This window comes from Rhagoletis pomonella, unplaced genomic scaffold, assembly GCF_013731165.1.
Source record: "Rhagoletis pomonella isolate Grant_MI unplaced genomic scaffold, Rhpom_1.0 Rhpom_scaffold_00004, whole genome shotgun sequence".
In the NCBI taxonomy this organism is placed as follows: domain Eukaryota; kingdom Metazoa; phylum Arthropoda; class Insecta; order Diptera; family Tephritidae; genus Rhagoletis; species Rhagoletis pomonella.
In genome coordinates this window covers 21622479-21644753 of record NW_023458558.1, presented here as the reverse complement: position 1 = coordinate 21644753, position 22275 = coordinate 21622479, and the positions used below count along the sequence as shown (strand labels likewise).

General features: G+C 34.1%; 2 protein-coding genes across 3 annotated transcripts in view; one reads left to right on the top strand and one right to left on the bottom strand.

The window, feature by feature from the left end:
* Positions 1–22275, bottom strand: part of LOC118737216 (cystinosin homolog) — a gene marked incomplete at its 3' end in the record, with an annotated part of 59194 nt that overhangs the window by 24136 nt on the left and 12783 nt on the right.
* LOC118737215 lies at positions 6684–20617 on the top strand. Its single transcript, XM_036467583.1, has 13 exons — positions 6684–6875; positions 6946–7177; positions 10733–10846; positions 10998–11157; positions 11554–11642; positions 13594–14025; positions 14094–14195; positions 14754–14857; positions 14925–15042; positions 15106–15262; positions 16929–17076; positions 20171–20356; positions 20470–20617. Exons 1-11 carry the CDS (start codon positions 6684–6686, stop codon positions 17041–17043), a joined length of 1815 nt encoding a protein of 604 aa, XP_036323476.1. The 3' UTR covers positions 17044–17076; positions 20171–20356; positions 20470–20617.

Below are 22275 nucleotides of genomic sequence, written 5' to 3'. Positions count from 1 at the left end.
AAAGGACTTCTATAGCCGTGTAGAAATAAACAACCGCAACATATTTACATTTCCAAAATGTCAAATTGGATTAGTCGGCGATGTGCAGAAACAGGCATGGGATTAAAGCTATGGATGTGCTGCCGACTATCGAGTCAAATATTGTTATCGAAAATACAATCGAGTCGTCATCAAATACTTTGAATTGTTTGTCTTTAAATACGATAATGGGTATTATGATATAATTCCACTAGGAACTTTTATATATGGAAAGAATTTAGTAAAATTCTCCAGTAAGGAAACATGATTTTAAAAAAGGGAGTTATGATGTATTGTGGAGTTTTAGAGGCTCGACACAAAAGTCTTTTCAGACCGTCTGAAAGCGGATTTTAATGGGCGATAAGGGGAAAGCGTAGCAGTTTACCTCAAGAATTTCAGACGCCGAAAAACTAATAATTTAGTTTAAAAGCGAAAAAAAAACGAAATGGTTAATAATTCATTCAAGTAATGCTACTCAAATTCGATACAAATCGATAATTTGTGTTCGACTAATTGATTAGAGTAAGTCATCTTTGGAAAGAATGACGTTTGCAAAGGTGTTCAGTGCTGCCACCGGTCTATTTTAAAAGGCAAATGCATAATTTACTGATGTTTTTGTTTTGAATTATTTTTTATTTAAAATTAATTTGTTAATAGAAATGGCCAGGCATCAATATTCATGAAAAAACGTTGATATTAGTTATGAAATCCGGTGATATGACAAAAAAGACAAATAGGCTCTGATCCAATACTTTTCGTGTAAAATCAATGTCAAACAGCAAAATTTCTCTCTGAAGCGAGAGTAAAAAGTGAGTAACAACAAAAAGTACGGGAACGAAAAATGCATTTTTCCTGTAAACAAGTCAACCAGTGATCGCTTGACACTTTTCATGATTTCACCACAAGAAAAAGTGCCGAACTTGCAGCTTCATTCCCTACGCACTTCTCAAAAAATTGCTCTCATTTACAGATTTTGGAGGACGGGATAATTTTTCCTGTAACTTTCTGCAAGTTCGTGGAAAAACCTGTAAGTTCATAGAGTACTGGAATAGAGCTATTGCGAATTGGCTGTAATTATATTTGAACAATAAGTGTTCGGACTCTATGCTGATAAGAGAAATTTACATAGAATTTTAACAACTTTTGCAAGCTTTTCCGTTTCGATTTTACCTTTCACGTTTAATTATGTAGCTGCTTAAAAAATTGTACTTTCGGAGATAAGTTATTATGACAACTTGCTCACCTTCTTGCTGTAGTTGAAGCTTTTTTGAGTATATGTATATCTTAGCTTAGACTGTTCTGCCTTTTTTTGAGAAAATAAAGAATAAATAAAGAATACATTTCTAAATTCCAATCAAAGGGGTTAAAATATTAATGTTCTCAAACCCTTTTTCATTAATTTTTTTATGCGAATTTTTTGATTTCGCAAAACCAAAGAACGTAGATAATAATAAGGGACAACATGTTATAATTATAGCGAGTGTAAGCAACAGGGGCGTGCCTTCTCTTTTCATTTCATTCAATAAAAAAAAATATATTTGGGCAAAAGAGAAGGCTAGCCCCTGTTTCCCACACTCTATTATCAACATTCTTAGGCAAAACTTTGAATACTACGTTTTGCGTATTTAAAGCAAAGGAAAACTCCGTTCGCAACAGATGGATTCGATATGTACTAAAAGATTTCGTATTATTTTGGCCTGACCGGATTGTCGGCCCGGATTGTCGGACTTTTGGAGCAAATTTACGCTTGCATTGAATATAAACTAAACTAAAAATAAAACAAGTACCTTAATCCAAATATAATTTCAAAACATAATTTTTCATAAAGTGGACTTATCAAATATTTATTCTAAGCTAATATGCCTAATAAATGATTTCATACAATAATAAATATATCAAAAAATACTGCGAAAGTTTGGTTTTTAGTACGCTTTTCCAGTTATTTAGTTCTGAATCGATTTTTGTAGTCCGAACACTGGTACAATCATTCAAATGTTGCCACTTACGTTCGTTCAATATTCAAAAATATTGCGCAATATTTTTAAACTGATGGAGCTACTTGCTCTTTTCCGGTTGTACACATGGTGAAACGTGCTTTATATCGATCTTGGGTTGTACGCACGTATGTACATATGAATGCATGCATGCAAATAACAGTGTCTAGCCTGTTTTTGTGAAATTACGTTTTATTTTTTAAAGTTAGAACTTTTTTAGTGGTACAGGGTGAAAAAATTAATGAACCTTTCTTAAACAAACTTTCTTACGCAGAGAGAAATATATGTATGTACATATTTTTGATTGTACACAAAACTGCGAATAAGAATGCACCCAAAAAGATTTGGTTGTTTGTTATGTAATCGTTAGATGGTGATTTTTACTTTGTGTTTAATGTTGTAATCGTAATTTTTATAATTTTTGATCTAAAAAATAAAAAAATTAAACCAAATAACAATTAAGTTTGATCTAAGAAATAAAAAAAATCATAAATAACGATTAAATATGAACAAAAAAATAATAAAAAATAAATTTCCAAATAAATATCTTTGTACCAGAAATAAATCAAAACACCTTTGTTATTTATATCAACTTTGAAAAAGAAAGTATTTAACCCATTTAACACAAAAGATGGTTCTCTGCCATATTTACTCAGAAAAGTGGAGCCACAATCGTCATTCAGAAATTTTGAACAAAGGGTTTGCAAAATCTCGCAAATAGGTTTCTTGGCAATTTGTTATATTGCCGTAAAGAAGTGCTTTAATTTTGTATAAAAACATACTATAAGGGGTTTTTTGGTATGGGGAATCTATTTCTGCACTTATCGTGTCTGAATAAGTTTTATCAAACCTTACTTAGTCGGCGGAACTGGTCATATTACGTTATTCTGGGTTCGGTCCCGTGCTTGAGATAAAAAAAGACAAAAAAAATGGATGCATTCATATATACTAGGGTGATCCAGATTAAAAAACCAACGAAACCATGCTCAAAAGTTTCGTTTAGATGCCAAAATAAGCCTCAGAAAATATGAGCCCTTAATATTAATATTAAGAATGCTGCGGCACTTTTCGATTTCCCATAAGAATAACACAGGAAAAATTGTTTTTTTTTTTTTTAATTCTGATTTTTATATTTAACGACCGATACGTTGTATTGAAGTAGAGAGTAGAGAATTGAACGCGCTACAAAAAAGGTCTGAAGTCATTTTTCGATAGGTCAACTCGGTCAAAAGTTATTCGAGGTCAAAGTCGAATTCACCATTCTGTTCCGAGTTGACTTATCGAAAAATGACTGCACACCTTTTGTTTATATAAAATTCAGAAGTAAAAAATACCATTTTTCCTGTGTTATTGTTAAGGGAAATCGAAAATAATAAATAAAATAAATTAATATTAAGGGCTCTTATTTTCTGGGACTTATTTTGGCGTCTAAACGAAACTTTTAGACATGGTTCCGAGGTAAAAAAATAAATTTTTTTCTGAATCACCCTAATACAGACATATCATACTTTAAGATGCCACTGTAAATGTCGAAGACATGACGAAAAGTGTAAAAATATATTTTTTCGAAATTCGAAAAAAATCTAAATTTGAAAAAGTTTTAACGACTTTAAAAAAAATTGTCCGCAGCTACAGCGAAGTTAGTTAGTTGCAAGGCAGCAAGTTACCAGACAAGTCAGTTGCGAATCAGCAAGCTATAAGTTCAGTGTTGTTTTTTCAAGTTTTGTAAAGTGTTTTGATTGCCTTAATAAGTATTTGTTAATGTTATTGCCTAAACTAGTATTGTGTTACAACAAGTGTTTGTTGTACAATAAAGTTAATTGTACTGTAATTTGGTCATTATGAGCGTATATTTAATAATCCAGCGATACAAACCGAAAAAATTTTGGGAAATCCGGCAAATATTTAAGGATACTCGTAACAGTTCTTACTGACTATTGACTTACTTAGGGCTAATACAAACTATTCAAATTAGTTCGTAGATAAATTATGACCAAAATACAAATAGTTCCATTGGTTTATTAAATGTATGAGAGATTAAAAATATGAATTCAACAAAAAAGACAACTGATGCTTAAAACTTGAAAAATTTAACTAAATAAAATTCGAGATCTCATTAAATTCGCAAAGCGCACGTGCAACTGGTGCATTGCATCCGAAATTGGTTTTGAGTATCTTAAAATAAAAACGGTAAGAGTCTTTCTTGTGTTAATGCGTTGCAAATGAAATTCACAATCAATGTCCCTTTGAACTAAATTAAAAACAAAAGAAAGCTATAGTATCGACCTTCTGCGTTCAAACGGCTTTAAGTTGCTTAAAAGCAGGCGGGAGTTATAAAATGGAATAGGGTATGGAAAATTTAAAGATCTCACAGCGAATTTCGGAAATACCTTTTGCACCCGGTCAATTCTTGTGATAGCAAATTGATGAAAAGTTCTCCAAATGAGAGAAGCATATTCCAACCTTGACCGAATAAACGCGCATCTGAAAAGTTGGAACTATTTCGTCATACAAAACCTAAGATCGAGTAGGATTTTGAGATAATAAAACTTAAGTGATTTGAGAAAGAGAAATGTGAGTCAAAAACTACTCCATGATATTTAATCTAATTCACAGGTTGAATGACATTATTGTTTTAGACATTACCTTGACGATTGTAGAGGATCACGAGATTTGGAGTAAGTGACTTGAAAAAGTTTTTTGATATTTAAAGATATACAGGAACTAGTACTCGCAACAGGCAAGTTCATTGAGATCAGCCTGAAGACTAACTACATCGTTGCTCATCTATAAACTTGATCTTCTTGGTCTTCCACCTAATTTTCTACATTGGATCTCTTCATACCTCTATAATACATCACAAAGGGTAATGTTTAAGAAATTTCCTTTGGGATTCGCAATATATAGCATTTTCAGTTTAAATTAAACCATTTTAAAATTAAGTGAAACCTTTTTCAAATTAAATGAAACATTTTTCAGTTTCAATGAAACATTCTTAAAAGGAAGTTTCATTTAATTTGAATAAAGTTTCATTGAATCTGAAAAAGGTTTCAATTAATTTGAAAATGGTTTCGCTGGACCTGAAAAAGGTTTCATTTAATTTGAAAAAGGTTTCGGTTTGTTTGAAAATGGTTTCATTTAATTTGAGCCGATTAAAACTTGTTAATCTTCCTACACTTGCCAGTCGCAGGCAAATCCTTGGTACAATTTTTATAGTTAAATTACTGGCAGGCTCAATTTCAAGTCCGCTTCTTCTGTGTGAAGTTAGCCTTAATGTTCCCTCCCGGGTATTAAGCACTTTTGTCCCCTATTTCTGAAAGCTTGTAAAACAAATTTTGAATTGCACGACCCACTCCGTTGCTTATGCCAGGATTTTAGCTCTCATTCCAGCACGTTTGATATATCAGATCCGCTTTTCAGCATTAAGAAATCGATACTGTCCTCTCTCAATAAATGAATCATTAAAATAAAGACATAAAATCGGCTGATGAATTTAGTTCTGTAGCTGAACAGTTTTAGATCTTGACACTTAACAAACTCCTGCCTATCGTGACTCGGCGCAAAAATTGAAAATTCTAGTTCCGTACGTCATGCGGACTGCGCCCCTCGTGCGGATGGGAGGGAATGGAGGGTAAAAACCGTTGGGATTATTATTAAGTTTCTTATTCCTGCAAAAATTCTCAAGTCATCTGCGTATAATAAGTGAGGGCTTATATTCAATACCCTCTCTCTGAAATTTTCAAAAAAATTAGCTTCTGATATAAAGATACACCTAACCTAAGACTTAACTGTTATCGATGATGTCATTGCTAATCTTATAAATAGCTTTTTAGTAGAATTTACCATTGGATTGCAAAGTTAAAACTAAATGTTGATGACCCAGATCAGGTCTAACACCAGAAGCCAGTTTTCATGAAAATTGCAGATAGAGGATCTTAAATCTAAGCACTTGATATTTTTTTTTAATTTTGTATGTCACATTATTTATATTCGATTCTGAACTAAACTAAACTAAAAACTAAATAGATCAAATTCCAAAATCAAATCAGCGACCCTAAAACCCTGGATTAACGGTTTTCAGGCAAAAATATCGGTATCAGATTTTTAACTTTAACCGTAACGTTTTCTCTAAGTTTTGTTTTCTGACGATAGATACCTTTTAACTGTGCAAAACAAAAATACGTCCATGTTTACATACGTAATTTTTTTTGAAAGATGATAACCCCGTACTAATTAATGCCGCTTTGTTTATTTGTGCACAAATTTGTAGTTGTGTAATATATATATATATATTAAGAATGATCAATTAAGCATCAGAGAATGATTGTGATTTGCTTTAGGCGCAATGGCAATCAGCTTAGCTAGCGAGATGATCACTCAACACAAGTTGGACAAGTCGTCTCAGCGAAATAACAAGAATACATATTATGAATGCAAATACACAACGGAAAGGTTCTAACATTACAAATCTGTATAGTCTGTTTAGTTTTGAAACGCGCGCGAATGTGGATAGACACTAAATCGAAATAAATCCATTAAGTGTTTCAATTGTGTTTAATCCGCGCTCAGAAGCACACCCGTGAACATGCGTATAGATAAATAAGAACTAAAAAAAAAATCAAAATTAAATTTGTGTGAGATCAGTGCAAAAGTTCACGTAACGCAAGTGGAATGTCACAACAAAATGGCATTTCCGTCGATGCTGCACCGGAAGCAGCGCAGGCAGAGCCAAAAGGAGCGCTTGCCTACTTGAATAAATTGTGGGTTTACCGCAAGTACTTAGTTATTGAACCGTTTTTCTTTTTCTACTTGATGGCCAGTATTTTCAATGCAGTTGCAATGCAAAATTTTCCACTTGACAAGGTAACGCTTTTTTTCGCCAGAGTGCATGTGTATGTAAGATATGTACTTAGTCACACTCTGGATCTTTTAGGCTTGCCGCGTTAATTTAGGATATAGTAAACTTGTCTGCGATACGACTTTGGACAAATCGGAATTGGGTATAGAATGCGAAGGATTCAGCTTTGATAATACTACGCTGGGCGCCACTGCGCAGGATGCTACGCTCACCATTAGCTCAGTGGGCTTCAATTACACTGTCTGCAAAGCTGAAGTCGAGGCGCAGAAATTAGCCGCAGATGTATCCGGGAAACGTGCACCTATCGGTGTGTATTTCAATATTTGATTTAAGTGAACAAATTTGAAGATTTCAGATTGCATATGGATGCGATCACTGCTGCACTGGTGTTGCTTAAAACATAAATCCCCTAAACGTTTGTTGTTTTTTTTTTGTAGAAAAACCTGCTGCGGGAATTTAAATTTGCATTTCGTGTTTATTAAATTTAGCAAATTCTAAAATGTCTAAGATTTAGAAACAAAGAATAAGTAACAATGTTTGTATGTATAATTTGCTGGAAATACCCGTTCCTTTGTTATTTGCTAATTGTCGCGCGCGTGTGCGTGTGTGAAAACAAGTCAGAAATATTTACTTTTTAAAAATTCTGCGCCTTCATATCCCCAAGACATCGCTTAATTTGAATGTGATTTTGTGTTTTATAATTACATACATACTTACATATTTGGGATATTCACAATGGTGTCGTAAGTGTAGTATTGTTTTACGAAACTGCTAAAAATATATGTAGTGCGTTCGTAAGGTACCATAATAAAACTCTTGTTATAAATTAGCACACTGTTAAAAAATAGTTGGCTGTGGTTTCAAGTCCTGCAAATATTTATTTAACCATTTAAAGTAAACGACATACAACCCTACGGCACTTACGATACCGCACAGTGGTAGAGCCCTATATAAAATAACGCAAAAAGTACCAATTGGGCTCCAATTTGGCTTTAATTTGTTATTTGTAGCGATTTTGCTCAGGTGTGAAGAAATCTTAAAAATCGCTCAGACCGGCAAACTGCCACGACTACTAGGGAACGAAAATGGTAAATGTTAACCAATTTTAATGAAAAAAAGTTTGTGCTGGGACTGAGATTATTTACACTCGTGAATGGAAGAACGACCTGTATTGGCAGCCAGTTCGAAAACGCCAACGAAACTTTTCAAGAACGCAATATTTCAAAATTTGATTGAAGAATGATTTATGTCATAATTCGGTTAAAACGCCCTATTTTCAATATATTTTAAGTTCAGATAGGGCTTTTTTGAGCCGAATTCAGAGATGTTTTTTTTTTTAAGTAAATGAGCGATATGATTGAGTAAAATTCATTAAATTTTCCGTTACAATTAATTTTTTATATAGAAAATAACACCAATCAGCTGTTGATAAACATAATTTATCAGACTAACAGATGTTCTGCTGAAAAGGGCGTTCACAGTTGATAAAATTATCGTGTAACAACCAGCAGCTTACCAAAACTACCGAAATGGATGTGAAGACCTCTGAAGTTTCCATTTATTGCAAAAATTTTTGGAATTGGAAATTGATTATGAAATGCATAGAAAGAAACTCGTAATGGCGCTTTGGAATTTAGGGTGGGGGTCCGTACCTGCGTACGCCCATGTCTATAGAGTATTTTTTGCACCAATAACTTATCAACACGCGGCGACGCAAGGTACTTATACTCTCCAGAAAAACTCACTGAAAACTGCATGGAATTAAACAAATGCTCTCAATTCTAGGACTAGGAAACATAATGAAAACATTTTGGACTTGCTCGAGGCACGTAATAAAAGCGGCATTACTGTCGAACTGATGAAAATTTGCAACACAGTTGCAACAGCCCAACTGAAAATACGTTGCTAGAAACTCACACAGAACGTGATGCTTTAATAATTCGCGCAACACTGCGGCTGTGATTGCAACTGGAACAAGCCCTTTATATAGCAACCCTTGTGTACTATTGAAGTTTGCATTAAAGATAGAAACTACCGTTGTTAATGCCGTGAAATGTGCGTTCGAATTTTTACGTGAAAATATGATTCCTTTGAATCCTACTAGTGCAATTTTTCTCAGAAAAATTATTAAAACGTATTGGTAGGCATGCCTAGTATCTTCTCCATTTAGTAGTTGCACATTTCGCAACATTTAGAAACTTACGACTTTATGCCACTCTCAGACCACTGTGCACCGTTGTGAATACCCCAATTTTTTTAACTTACAAAATTATTATTATTTCCTTTTGAACTATAGAAGCCCATGGGTATTCGAGCATACCGAAGATATAAATGGCCATATCTAATAATTTGTTGTCGTGCTAGTATATTGTTGATCTATTGATAAAAAAAAATCCAATTACTAAATCGCCAATAAAGGCAATAATTGCTCATACGTTTTTTTTTCTGCTAATAATAATCGCAGTTTTTGCCGCTTTTCATGCATGTATGTATGTAATACGTGCGAACTCATCTTCAGAATTGGAAATCTTCAAATCACGGTTGAAAACTGGTTCTTTTAGTAACTTGTAGTTATGTGTTTAGTAAATTTTCGAGTATCAAACAAGTTTTTTTTTCACAACTTAAAGCTTATTTGCTTATTCTGTTTTTTTTTTTTAATTATACAAACAAATTGATCAGCGTTTGTTTTAATCGACCTTTCTTTCAAAAATCATTAGTACATATGTATGTATGTATGTACGAGCATGTGTATATTTGTATGTGTGTGTAAGTTTCTAAGCAATCTGATGAATGAATGTTTTCAGTTGGAAGATGCTTATTTACTAGAGGAATTTACTACTATTGCATGCTGTTTTTGTTGATTTAAATACACTATAAAGTAATTATCTTATTGAACTGGATTTGTTAGTGATGGCAAAGCATTCGATAGACTTCGCTTTTCAGCGTAAGTGTGGCTGTTGTAAACTAAACATTAATTTATTTATACAGGGTCGCACCACATATTGCGAAGTCTTAGGATATTATTTCTTTTTTTGTTATTCAATTTTAGTTATTTTTTTTTATAAAAATATAGTTCATTCTTTAACAAAACCCGTGTAAACCCAAATTTCAAACTTTGTGCATTATTAAAAAAATTTCGACCTTTTTTTTTGGAAGATTTTGAGTATGTAGTTTTGTAAAGTACAAGTTTCAAGCGGATAAAAATTACCCTTTTTTTGTATCGAAGATGTTATGGGTTACTTCTACTGAAATTTTGGTTATTCGTTATATGAAAGCAAATACGATCTTTACTTTCTTCCTAATTATCTTATAGTGAGATACATTTCCTGCAGGGACCAAAACTTGAACTCCATGCAAACTTTTCAGGCTCGCAGCGATTTTCTAACTCTTTCAGGCGGGCCTCTTCTTTTCGTAGTTCCTGCCAGATCAATATTTTTATTAAAAAAAATAAAAAATAAAAATCATAATTGCTAATTAGAATACCTACATACCAACATACTTACTTACTTATTAGCTCCTGCATGCCTTAATTGCGAAGCCCTGAGCGTATGCTCTAGAGCAGTGGTTCTTAATCAAATTTACAAAATTTCTATACTTCCGCGCACCTCAAATATGTTGCAGGAATATAGAGTAAGCGTAAACGAATAAAGGGTTGTTCTATCTATAAATAAAACACACATACAATTGTTCAAAGCCATCAGTATTTTACTTTTTTCTTTTTTTCTACGAAATATACGTACATAAATATTTAGAAATTTTCAGAATTAGGTGTTTTTTCACTACATTTGTTTCTCGAGTTTTTTAAGTATTAGTAGTAAGATTATATAATTTCCTACTATTTACATATATGAACTCTTTTTAGCCGCCATCTTTCCATTGATTGTTCTTCTTTTCGCTGGTGGCTGGTCCGATCGTTACAACAAACGCAAGCCATGTATGATTATGCCCATTGTTGGCGAATTTTTCTCCTTTACATGTAAGTTTACTTGATTCTTTCTACAAATTGCGTATATATGTATGTATGTATATGTGTTTATTTCATAACAACTGGCCAATTGAAATATAAATGCACACGTATGTACATAAATACATACATACATACATGTTTTTATTGTTTATTTCCAAAGGTTTGCTTATTTCGGCGATCTTTTTCGACTCTCTGCCAATGGAATTCGGTGCATACTGTGAGGCGATTGTTCCAGCCTTATTCGGTGGACTTACATTTTGTTTGATGGCTGTCTACAGTTATATAACGATAGCAACACCGGAGGAAGATCGTATATTCAGGTGATTTGTCATTGTACATTTCTACTCAATAGGGCTATTCGCGATTCGGTGCATAAGAGCTGACAAATTTATGCAATTGCAGAAATATGCCATGGATTGTGAGCGACCTTTATTAAACTGTCATGGTAAAGCTTTTGCAAAACAATTTTTGTGCATCAGCTTTGATTTTGTTTATGAATGCAATGCATAGCATTTTTATGCTATGGATTTTCGGTATTGCAAATTTGCCAAGCCATGACAAATGCAAATGCGTGTATTTTGTTTGTGTATTGCAAATAATTTGCAATACAAACTTGCAATGCAATGATGCTAGGCCATTTGCACAGGATCGCGAATAGCCCTTATGTATAAGTAAGTATGAAGAGATGTAATACTTAATTTCTATTCTTTTTATAGATTTGGTATTTTTGCAATGTTTGTAACAGCCGTACCTTTCATCGGCCAACCGATAAGTGGTTTTCTATTTCAACAGCTGGGCTATATTTGTAAGCCACATTTTGTTTTCACAATTTACACAAACACATACATATGTAAATACACATGAGCAAATCTCACGAGTTGGAGTTGTTTTTTTAGCGGTACTCTCTTCTCTCGGTAGGTAAAAAAACACGCTAAAGCATTCTTCTTGCATTTATTTCACATAAGCGAAATAGGCGAAACTACGCCAAAAAAATGTTTGCTGATTGTATGAGGGATTGTATCTTCAACACAAGAAACTGCAAGTAAGAAGGCTACCGAGCACAAAATAAAAATTTATGGAAAAATATTCTAAACTGAATATTTATGTGCTGTTTTCACAAAAGATCCAAAAATTTAAGCTAAGTACAGACGATGTTTCAGGGCTAATATTAACTACTTTTAAATAATATGGCTTTTAAGTTGAGGCGTGCGAGTAAAATATCTTTTTCGAATTTTAATTTAATTACAATTTAGCGTTGGAATCTTGTTCTTTATACAAAACTGAAGACAATGCATTTTCTAAGATAACTATGCACTTGTGAGATTTGTTCATACATATGTTTGTATGTATATTTGGGTGGTTCAACTTTTTTTTGCAGCCATCCCCCAAAATTTAAGAATATCAAATATATGAAGACCCGTATATATTTTTTTATATTTGGAAATCTCTTAATATTTAACCGTGCCGCCGGTGCTTCGAAGTTTTTTGGGGCTGAGGAAAATACAATTTTCCCTAAAATTGCTATAGAATCGATAAAAACAAATATTTTTAAATGAAATAAAAATATTTCCCTTCAAAAATCTGTTATTTTATGTGTTCGTAAGCAAATTCTTAAGGTACTTCAATACTTCAAAAAAAAAAATAAATTGGTACCCAATACTTCCTTTCCGGTACCCTGTACCGACTGTTTACATTAAACCTTCGCCGCTTCGTTCAAGTTTAGAATAACATTTCATAATATTATTATTTAATGAAAAAATTCTACTTAACATACTCATTTTGAGCAATGTGGATCCAAATTTACGGAAGTATTGTAGTGTTTACATTTTTCGAAAATACCGTTATATAGGAGGTGGGCATGATGACCGTACAATTTCTCCCATTTCCAGTACCAACCTATATAACTTGGATGATGATTATACCAAATTTGGTTGAGATATCTCAATGTTTCTTTGCGCTATCGTGAACACCAACAGACCGACGGACAGACATGGCTTCATCGACTTCCCTATTCATTCTGAGGATTTTGATATATAGGTACTTACATACATATATGTCGATGTCTATCTCGGTGTCTTTAGGCTGTTACAAACAACCGTTATGGGAACAAAGTTATAATAGATACAGGTCTCCTTATTTTCTTCAGTTTTGGGGGTGGCAGCGAGAAAAATCACCCCAATTTACGTGTACGCAAAACTGAACGATTGTTTTCTTAATATTCACACCATTTTTTAAATTAAAATTTTCGCTGTTATAAAATTTGTTTTCATGACCTAACAAAAATCATATACATAAATCAATGATTAAAACTTTATACAAAATTAAAAAAAAAATTTATCCAACATCCATAAAAATTTCATCAAAATTTCGAAACTTTCAATCTTAATTTTTGAAAATTGGAAATGCAGTTTTATAGCCTATGAAATTTAAGTACAAAGAAGTATATATTTGAAACAGCTAAGAAATTCGCGTTGATATTTAATATTTTTTTGCCAATGAAAATTTGTATTTTCTAAATTTGGTATTGCGTTTGAAACATCAGGTGTATTCCCTAAGCACCATGCGTACACCCTGCAAGACTTAGAGAATATCCCCATTAATTTATATGGTTTTGGAAATGTATAGCATGAACAATATTTTTATAACAAATTAACAAACCAGAAAAATACTGTGAATATTAAAAAAAATCCCTAAGCACTCAGTTTTGATCGCTGGGTTATGTATATCCTTCACTTCAAGCACTTGTTTATTTTCAGTTTCCTTCGGAATGGCTGCCTCATTTCAAATAATCGCCATACTCTACATCATTTTCTTTATCAAAGAGGTCAAACCTGCACCTAAAGCTAAAGTTGAAGATGTTCCGCCGCCATTGCCTGCACATGGACCGCCATCTCTTGGCGCCGGCAGTGATAATTTGGCTTATGACCAAACGGGTACTGATGAAGTGGATAGAGTGAAAAACGTCAGCTTTGAATTGAATTCGCGCTTACAGCCAGCCGATAAGTCGGCACAATTGTCACATTCAGAAAGTGTAGCGCCAGTGAGACGTTCCTTCCTGCGTGAATTTTTCGATCCAACTTTAGTGATAGATTGCATAAAATTTCCGTTAATAAAACGCCCTAATCATGGAAGAATGCTGCTGATTTTATTAATCATTGCCTATTTTCTAACGCTTGGACCCGTATCAGGTGTGATTTGCGTCAGATATTCGAGCAAAAAAAAAATTTAATAAAACTTGGTTTTTAACTGATTGCAGGAGAGAACGATTATTGGTATCGTTACACGCTGATCAAATTGAATTGGAATGGCAATGATTTCAGCTTTTTCTTCACATTTTCCTCAGCAGCTGCATTAATAGGTAAATTGAATATGAAAGTATGTAAGTGTTTTTCAGATAAAATAAAATGGAATTAAGGAGGTCCTAAAAGTTATATGTACATATGTACATCTAAAGTTGGCTTCTTTATATTCCATCCTACGTAAAATTTTCCCTCGTACGTTCTTTAGAAAGAAGATCTAAACTTGATATTAGTCTTTTCTCTCAAATGTGAGTGTACATTAGGGTGGCCCAAAAAAAAGGTAAGGTCGGAAAAATTGTTAAATAAGTAATTGGGTATTATTATAGGGAATCTCCTGCAGAGAAGCGGAGTTTTCCGATCGAAAAATATTGTTTTTAAAGAATACCATTTCTACGAAAAGATGTTTTTTCCCATATCAAATATATGGAAAACTTTGAGCAATCTCTAAATATTTTTTGATTAAAAAAAAATTGAGGTATTGTTTTTCGGTTTGGAACAATTCTACGATCACCTCCTAAAAATAAAAATTCCGACTATACTTTTTCACATGCATTTTTGCACTACCCTAATATACATACTCGTAAAATACGTATTTAAGATGCCTTATTTTTCCCCAGGTACTTTCATCGGCACCGCTATACTTAGTAAATTATTGAAATTTGCCGACTCCACTATTGGCATTTTATCAGCTGTGGCCATTGTTATATCTCGAATTTTATTTGTAAGTCCACTTATTTGGTATTTAAATTCAGTATGAGATATGTTAAACGCCCTATTAAACCTTTCAGGCTTTCGCCAAGGATACGAAGTCCTTCTATGTTGCTGGTGTTGTTGATATGTTCGTGAGTTTACGCGTAATTGCTATTAAAACAATCGGTTCCAGCATTGTTGATGGCGAGGAATTAAGTAAGCTTCAATTCTCAACGGGAATTACAGAAATATTTTTTATGTTAACCATTCATTTTGCAGGTAAAATGTATTCGATATTTGGCATTAGTGAGCCAATTGGACAATTTATATTCCCGCCAATATTTAGTGTCATATACCAGGATACCGTGGAAAGCTTTCCGGGCGCTATTTTCCTATTTGGTGAAATATTTTACATACCTAACGTTCTGGTATTTGTGTAAGTTAATTTATGCGTTTGTAGCTAATAGTTTAGTTTTTAGACTAATTTGTGATCGCCTAGATACGTAGATCATACTGATGATTCACCATTACCGTCCTCTAAGCAGCTTCGAAAGAGAGGCTCTACTATTTTATTAATAGGGGCAATACACCGTGTGTCGGACTCGTGAGTCGGTTTGGATAAATATGTGTTAGTTACACCAACTTGACTCTGGCATGACTCTGAATGACTCAACTGTGTGTAGTCGAAAGGCGATTCAACAGGTACACAAATGACTCACGAGTCAGACGCACCGTGTATGCCGCCTATTAGTCTCACAACATGACACCCAATTGGACAATGTCCTGTCAATGCACCCACGAGAATTGAGAGTTAAATCTTTTGGAAGCCTTGACCGCATACGTTCCACGCTCGGACAGCGTATGGTTTTTGCCCAGCCTTCGGTGAAATAATACGAGCCGTATCTCTCCCAGAGTAGTCAATTAGTCTATATGTTTTCTTTGTGGGGCCGAATCGATACTGCCTTTCCTGGCTAGCACGCAATTTCCTGCGATATCACTGTGGCCTGACCCCCCAATTGTGTTAAAAACTGTCGTTCTTTTTCAAGTTCGTTTTTAATTGTCCTTTTAAGAGGTGCTGGGCTTTCTTTAAATATATATTAGCGAAGAAATTACACGAATTTAATCCAAGTAACTAGAGCATTTACTAGACATATATATATGTACTTATATAGGTCAATTAATACTTTTTTCTTTCAAAATTGTTGCTAATTTCTTAGTGTAGGAGCAATCTACGTAAGTTTTATATTTTCCATTATTTAGTGACATTTAAAGTAAAGGCCAATAACGATGGTAAACTCTATTAGATAGCTAGATAGAAATGGGGTTAGTGATCTATTGTGTTCTCTACTCTTCACAGCATTTTTTCTAAAGATAAATCTCCTAGAGAGCTCGGGTAGGGAGCGGATGTGCTCAAACTGGGGCATCAAGATGACACCAGACTGAAACTATCCAGTGAAACTATCATAGCAATTTTCATGATAAACTACTAAAAATTATGGTCTGAGTTTTTCACAAATTTTGAATATTTACTTTGATAAACAATTAATAAAAGTTATATATATGTACATATATGGAAAATTTTTTTTCGTATGAAAAAGAACACTATATTCGCCAAACGGATGCCCGTTCTTCCCCTTTCACTCGAGCTTCGTAGGTTTCCAAAATACTTTCTGAGCTAAGGGAGCGTGGAAACCAGCTGCCACAATGAACGTACATATATCTCCACGTGAAAAATGCTTGGATTTTAATTTGAATTCAGACTTTATTCAACTTAGAATATTCAAAAAATTTTAACATATAACAGGGAGTCGATAACGATGTTTAATCTGTAGCTAGTGTTAACCAGACATTGAGAAACTGGCCCTTAGCAATTGAGCTTTTCGTAAATTTAGCTTTTATCTTCAAGCTGCTTCTTTGAAAACGTAAACAAGATCATATTCGTAAAGGGCGATCTCAAATTAGTGCAAATAACTTTTTTAAAAGGACAAAAGTTTTCGAAAAAGGAATAAACTGACTTTAAGGAGTTTTCTAATAATTTTTTTTAACTTTAAATGTACTCAAAAAATCTCACATTTACATACATATAAATGGTTGTATTTCAGGCTTTGCTACATAATTTTGCGCCGGAATAAAAATAAGACAAAGCAGACACCACCAGAAGTTACGAATGGGAATGCTGCCCACGACAACCCCGATTTTGAAATAACTAGTCTATAATTGAAATAAGCAACATTACTGAGCAACGGTTAGGTAAGTAAATAAGTTTTTTTTTATTTTTTGTTAAATTCTTCGCTTTATTTTTATTTCACTCCTTGTCTCAACTTTACTACATCCTTTCCTTGTTGTATTTAAGTTTTATCATTTTATGCGAAGAATTCCACGCAGTTAAATACAAAAATACATACAATATGTATGTATGTACATTAGAGTGGTCCAAAAAATATGTTTCCTAGATAGGGTTTGTGGCACCTTCCGAAATTTTTCCTCTTGCCGAAAAAGGTGCTGGTACCAAACCTTGCGTTTGTAAGTATAAATTTAGAGGATGCTCGTGATGCTCATATTTCACTCTAGAAGTATTGAGCACATAAATTAATCAAACAATTGGTTAAGTGACCTAAGAACATTTCAAATTTAAATTATCTAAAAAAAATCACAAGCTTTAGTTGTCATGGCAACAGTAGCATTTTATAAAAATCACCAATATTTTTGCCAGTTCCAAAGCGATCCGGAAGCGCATTTCAAGGTCATTGAGCACCCTGTACTGGTTACGGTAGAAAATTGAAAGTTGGTATAGAAATTACAAATATCAAAAGGAAAAAAACTGAGGGGTTGCCCCGTTTTCTAGGATGGCATCTTTTTCCCCCCATACAATAATTGGACCACTCTAATGTACATATGCACATTTCACGATTTTTCTTTTGCATGTATGCGGCTTAACTCCTTCACAATGACCTGCAGCATCCTTTAACACTTGTTGCTCATCATGCTAAACATCCGTAAGTGGTAATTTTAATCAACAAATTCATTCAATTCACTCACTCGCCCATAAACCTATGCAATTTGCTTATTTGCCAATGTGTATGTATGTAAGTATGTATGTGTGTGTGCGCTTGTGGGATGTTCTTTCGTACCTCCCATTTAAATGCTACTTTTGGGGTAACTTTCTTCTGAAACAATAGTTGGCTAAATAATCACTGTTCATCTTGGTTAAGCAAAAAAAGATTATTATCCATATGGGCATGTGTGAAAGTGTTTCTGTTTGGGACTACAGGCCATATCTCAATTCTTAATGCTGGCAGCAGATAGCCCACTGTTGGGTATAAAAAGCGGATTTCCATTCACAAAAGTCACAGTTCAATCAGTGCATTCGTCGAGTTGAGTACGAAATTTCGATTAACAAAAAGCGGAGGAAGTAAAATCAAAGTAAGAAGATATGTAAATATCTATGTATTATATATCTAAAGTAGAATGTAAAAAAGTTCTTCTATCCGGGATATGCATACATTTTTAGACTACTTCTTCAGTGCAAGTTTAAACGTGTTGTTTTAGATCGGTGATGGGCACCATCTTGCTCGCAGGCAAAGCTCTTTTTAAGCTTTCTACACATTTTATGTAGGGGCATGTGGAGTAAAAGTTCTCTCTGCCCATCGCTGTTTTAGATAAACCACTTTTGAATGCATATTTAAATATTCAATATTGAAGTGCAAAATTGAATTTGAAAAGTCTGCATAATTAAATTCGTAATGAAGAAACTTTAACGTGTTTTTTTTTTGCGATTTTTCAATCCCACTGGTCTCGATGACCAATTTGAAAATTGGTAACAGTTTTGTAGCCATTAAACTAAAATTCAATATTTCGTAGTTTCTGCGCCACTGTGGTTGATACCGAATACATAGCAGAGAACATGTACCAGTCAAACAATGCGTACTTAACACATAGATGGCGCGGTATACACTTTGACTTGTTAAAAATAGATATGGGGAAGATATTGAGTAGAGTACTTCGGTATCGATTCTTTTAGAATATATCGGGTACTTTTGTGGCTACTAAATCATTAACCTCTACCGCAATAATTATGTCGAAAGAAAAACCGACTCCAAGTCACTTATTTAAAATTACTTCTAGCAAAGAAATATATGGAAAATTTTATGAAAAAAATAGAAAACAGTTAGGTGGCGGTAAACTAATTATTTACTGACTCAGAAGGGGAAGTGTGAATTATTAAAATAATTGTTATTTCGTAAGAAAATCTTGCGTTTTTTGTACGTGTATCTGCTGTTTTGTAAACCTATTTCGATGGGGCCCATTTCCGTTACTACTTTCTTGAGAACCGGAACCAGCCCAAATTACCGGTTCTCCTTGAAACCGTATTGGAAAGAACCGGTGCTTTCAAAACACGAAACCGCACATCACTATTCACTCTGATAGCCAAGCTGCTATCAAATCTCTCAAATCTTACGGTACAATGTCCAAAGTAGCCATAGAATGCAGGAATACCTTCAACCTGCTGGCCTCAAAATGCTCCTTGACTGTTGTATGGGTCCCTGGATACAGGGACAATCTTGGCAACTATCTAGCCGACGAGCTGGCAAGGAGAGAACGGAAATAACCGAAGTCAATTCTGCTCAGAATGCGGGCATACTTCTAACCTCCGCCAAACACAGATTAAAGGCTGAACTCATACAAAAGGTAAATACCAGGCGGACTGTGGCAACCACCTGCCATACAACCAAGAAAATTTGACCAACGATTGTTTTAAGGCGACCTAAAGCTCTCACTCGGCAGCACCGCTCTTCTCTCACATTAGTGAGAACGCGGAAAAGCGTTAGGATACCCCACCAACGACTTTTGTCGCTGTTGCAGAGACGTGGTAGAGGTGGAGAGCATCGAACATTGTCTCGCCAGTACGCGCAACCAATTCTTCGACAAGTACTTTCTATATTGTTTAGCCGACTTGAACTGGGCGAACGTCCTCGTCCGGTGGTTCAATTACTAAGGGAGGGAAAGAAACAAAGGGCTTCGGCCAGTGGTATCACAACGGGCTTTTCCAGCCTACATCGCGGGGCAGCCATTCTAACCTAACCTAATCTACGTACATACGTATACATACATACTTACGAGCTTAAATGTATCTATGCAATTAAAACCTGTGAAGAGCGTCTATGGCGAGATACTCAGTTTTTGTTTTTATTAAAACGAATGTACATATCAATTTAAGTGTTCCTGGTGCATAATTTGGAATTATAGCTAGTAAAATTTTTTTTTAGCAGTCTGCATACACAAATGGTTTTAAGTTATTGTATTTTTGTACGTATGTAACTATATATTGATATATTGCTTGCAGCATAAACACGATGCTCAAATTATTCCTGTCATTGGTTGTTCTTTGCTTCGTGGCAACTTCATTTGGTCAAACATTTCAATACTCCCACGGTTGGACCAATGGCAAGCGGGCACTCAGCACACACAGGGATGTCGATAATTCCGAAATGCTCGGTGTTCAACAAGACGGTGATCGCAGACTGGAAAGGTGTGTGTTTTTTTTTTTTTTGAGAATTAAATTACTTACAAATTTGTATGTACATACATATGTATGTATGTATGTCTTACCCATTTTTGTTCTGTTCTTCTTTTGCTGCTTAGGTGTCTCATGCAGCTGCAACATATACTCCGCAATCCCCTGCAAATTCGTGCCGGCGTGCAAGCCATGACTCCAACAAACAACAATGGCAACAACAACCCATTTGGAAATCATCATCAATCAAATGAACTTTACGAAGAATTGAATGCTGCTGAAGCGAACGATTATGGAAAGCATTAAATCGTGATTATGGCCGAAATAATATTAAAATTAAATAAATGACTCGATCCAAAATTATTAGTAGGCATCTACATTTAACGCAAAAAATGGAGTTCTATTGACCTTGCTCAGTTATTTATTGTAAATATAAATAAGTATGTATGTAGGATTTCGAAAATATGTGTATGTATATCTATTGTTATTTACGCTTATAGCGCTCTTAAATAAATTTGTAAAAATCTTCCAGAACACATAAATATGTAAGTGTGGTTATACACAAAAAATTATTTCAGAAAAAACTTGCAAATATAGCAACAAAGCTAAATTGAATTATACTTTTATGTGGTGTTGGGCTTCGAATGTTAATATGTAGATTTGTATGCAGTAAAATTTTGCACTCTGTTGACAACGCAACACAACAACTGTAGGAAATGAATCAGCAGAGGCTTTCTCCTTTTAGGAAAATTTCTTTAAATTTAAAGTAATTCAGAAATATTGATGTATATAAAGCCAAAGCAGCATTCTCTTCTATTTCCAAACTAGAATTGATGGAAACGCAGAATATGCGCTACCACTGTTAAATGTCGAATTGGAACCTAGTTGCGCAAATGAGGCCTCTCCATAAATTATAGTTAAGAAATACGAGAGCCTGATGCTTTGGCTTGATGCATTTCTGCACACAGCCATTGTCTCGGAATTTGACTTTTTTTAACCCACTCATTAAATATTTTAAACCCCACTTTCAGCTTGAAGTTTCAATCTTATTTACCGCTCCTTTCCGTCCAGTAATAAGCTCATCACCCAGTGAACAGCGTATGTTTAGATTGTTGCAGATGGACGCTGATGACCTAACATAGGACCAAGGCTTCGTCTGGCTAAGCACCAACGAGCTGTGGGCTAATGCAATGGCCAACACGCACGAAATCCGAATTCGATCTTTCACTTTGTTAGCAAAAGATCGGAAGATCAGAAGGAGGATCAGGAAGAAATTAAAGTCTTATACATATTTGTTGTTTGTATGGGGCAAAAAATTTATAACGATATATGTACCTACATACAGTAGCGATTTCAAGTTATTATAACGGTTTTAATTTTAAAATTAAAGTCGCTTATTCTTTAATTTTAAGTTTCAGAGCTATATAACGTATCATCAAAGTAATAATAATCGACCTTTACATGAAAAAAAATTGCAGGTTAGGCCACTTCTGCTCTCATGGCCTCATATAAAGTATGTTCGACGTTTTTTTTTATATGGAAGAAAATGAGCAACACTTTTAACGAAAAAACTTGCAAAAAATCAATGTAAGTCCAACCTACTTAAAACTTGAACTTTACTAAAATTTAATGGGCTACAAAACGGTGTACCTTAAATCTTTCGAACGTTTGTTGAGTTTTCTCTTAATATAGCGCAAAGTATAAAACTTAGATTTATACGAGCTTCCTAAAGAATAAACTACACATTAATTATTCTTATGAAAATCATAAAAATTAATTAATAAAAAAATGTTAATCCTTGTCGATATGTATGTGGTGCGCTTATAATTCTTAAGCCGGGTGTATATGAGCAAATCTCAGCAAGTTTTTTTTTTAGTGTCACTCCCTTCTCTGGGCAGAAAAAAACGCTACTTGCATTTTATTCAATCAATGGA

Excerpts from the sequence above, each read along its gene's own strand:
- LOC118737215 (XM_036467583.1), top strand. The coding sequence starts at position 6,684 with ATGTCACAACAAAATGGCATTTCCGTCGATGCTGCACCGGAAGCAGCG. Across the intron at positions 6,876-6,945 it reads AAAATTTTCCACTTGACAAG|GCTTGCCGCGTTAATTTAGG; the intron begins GTAACGCTTTTT and ends TGGATCTTTTAG. Across the intron at positions 11,158-11,553 it reads GAGGAAGATCGTATATTCAG|ATTTGGTATTTTTGCAATGT; the intron begins GTGATTTGTCAT and ends TTCTTTTTATAG.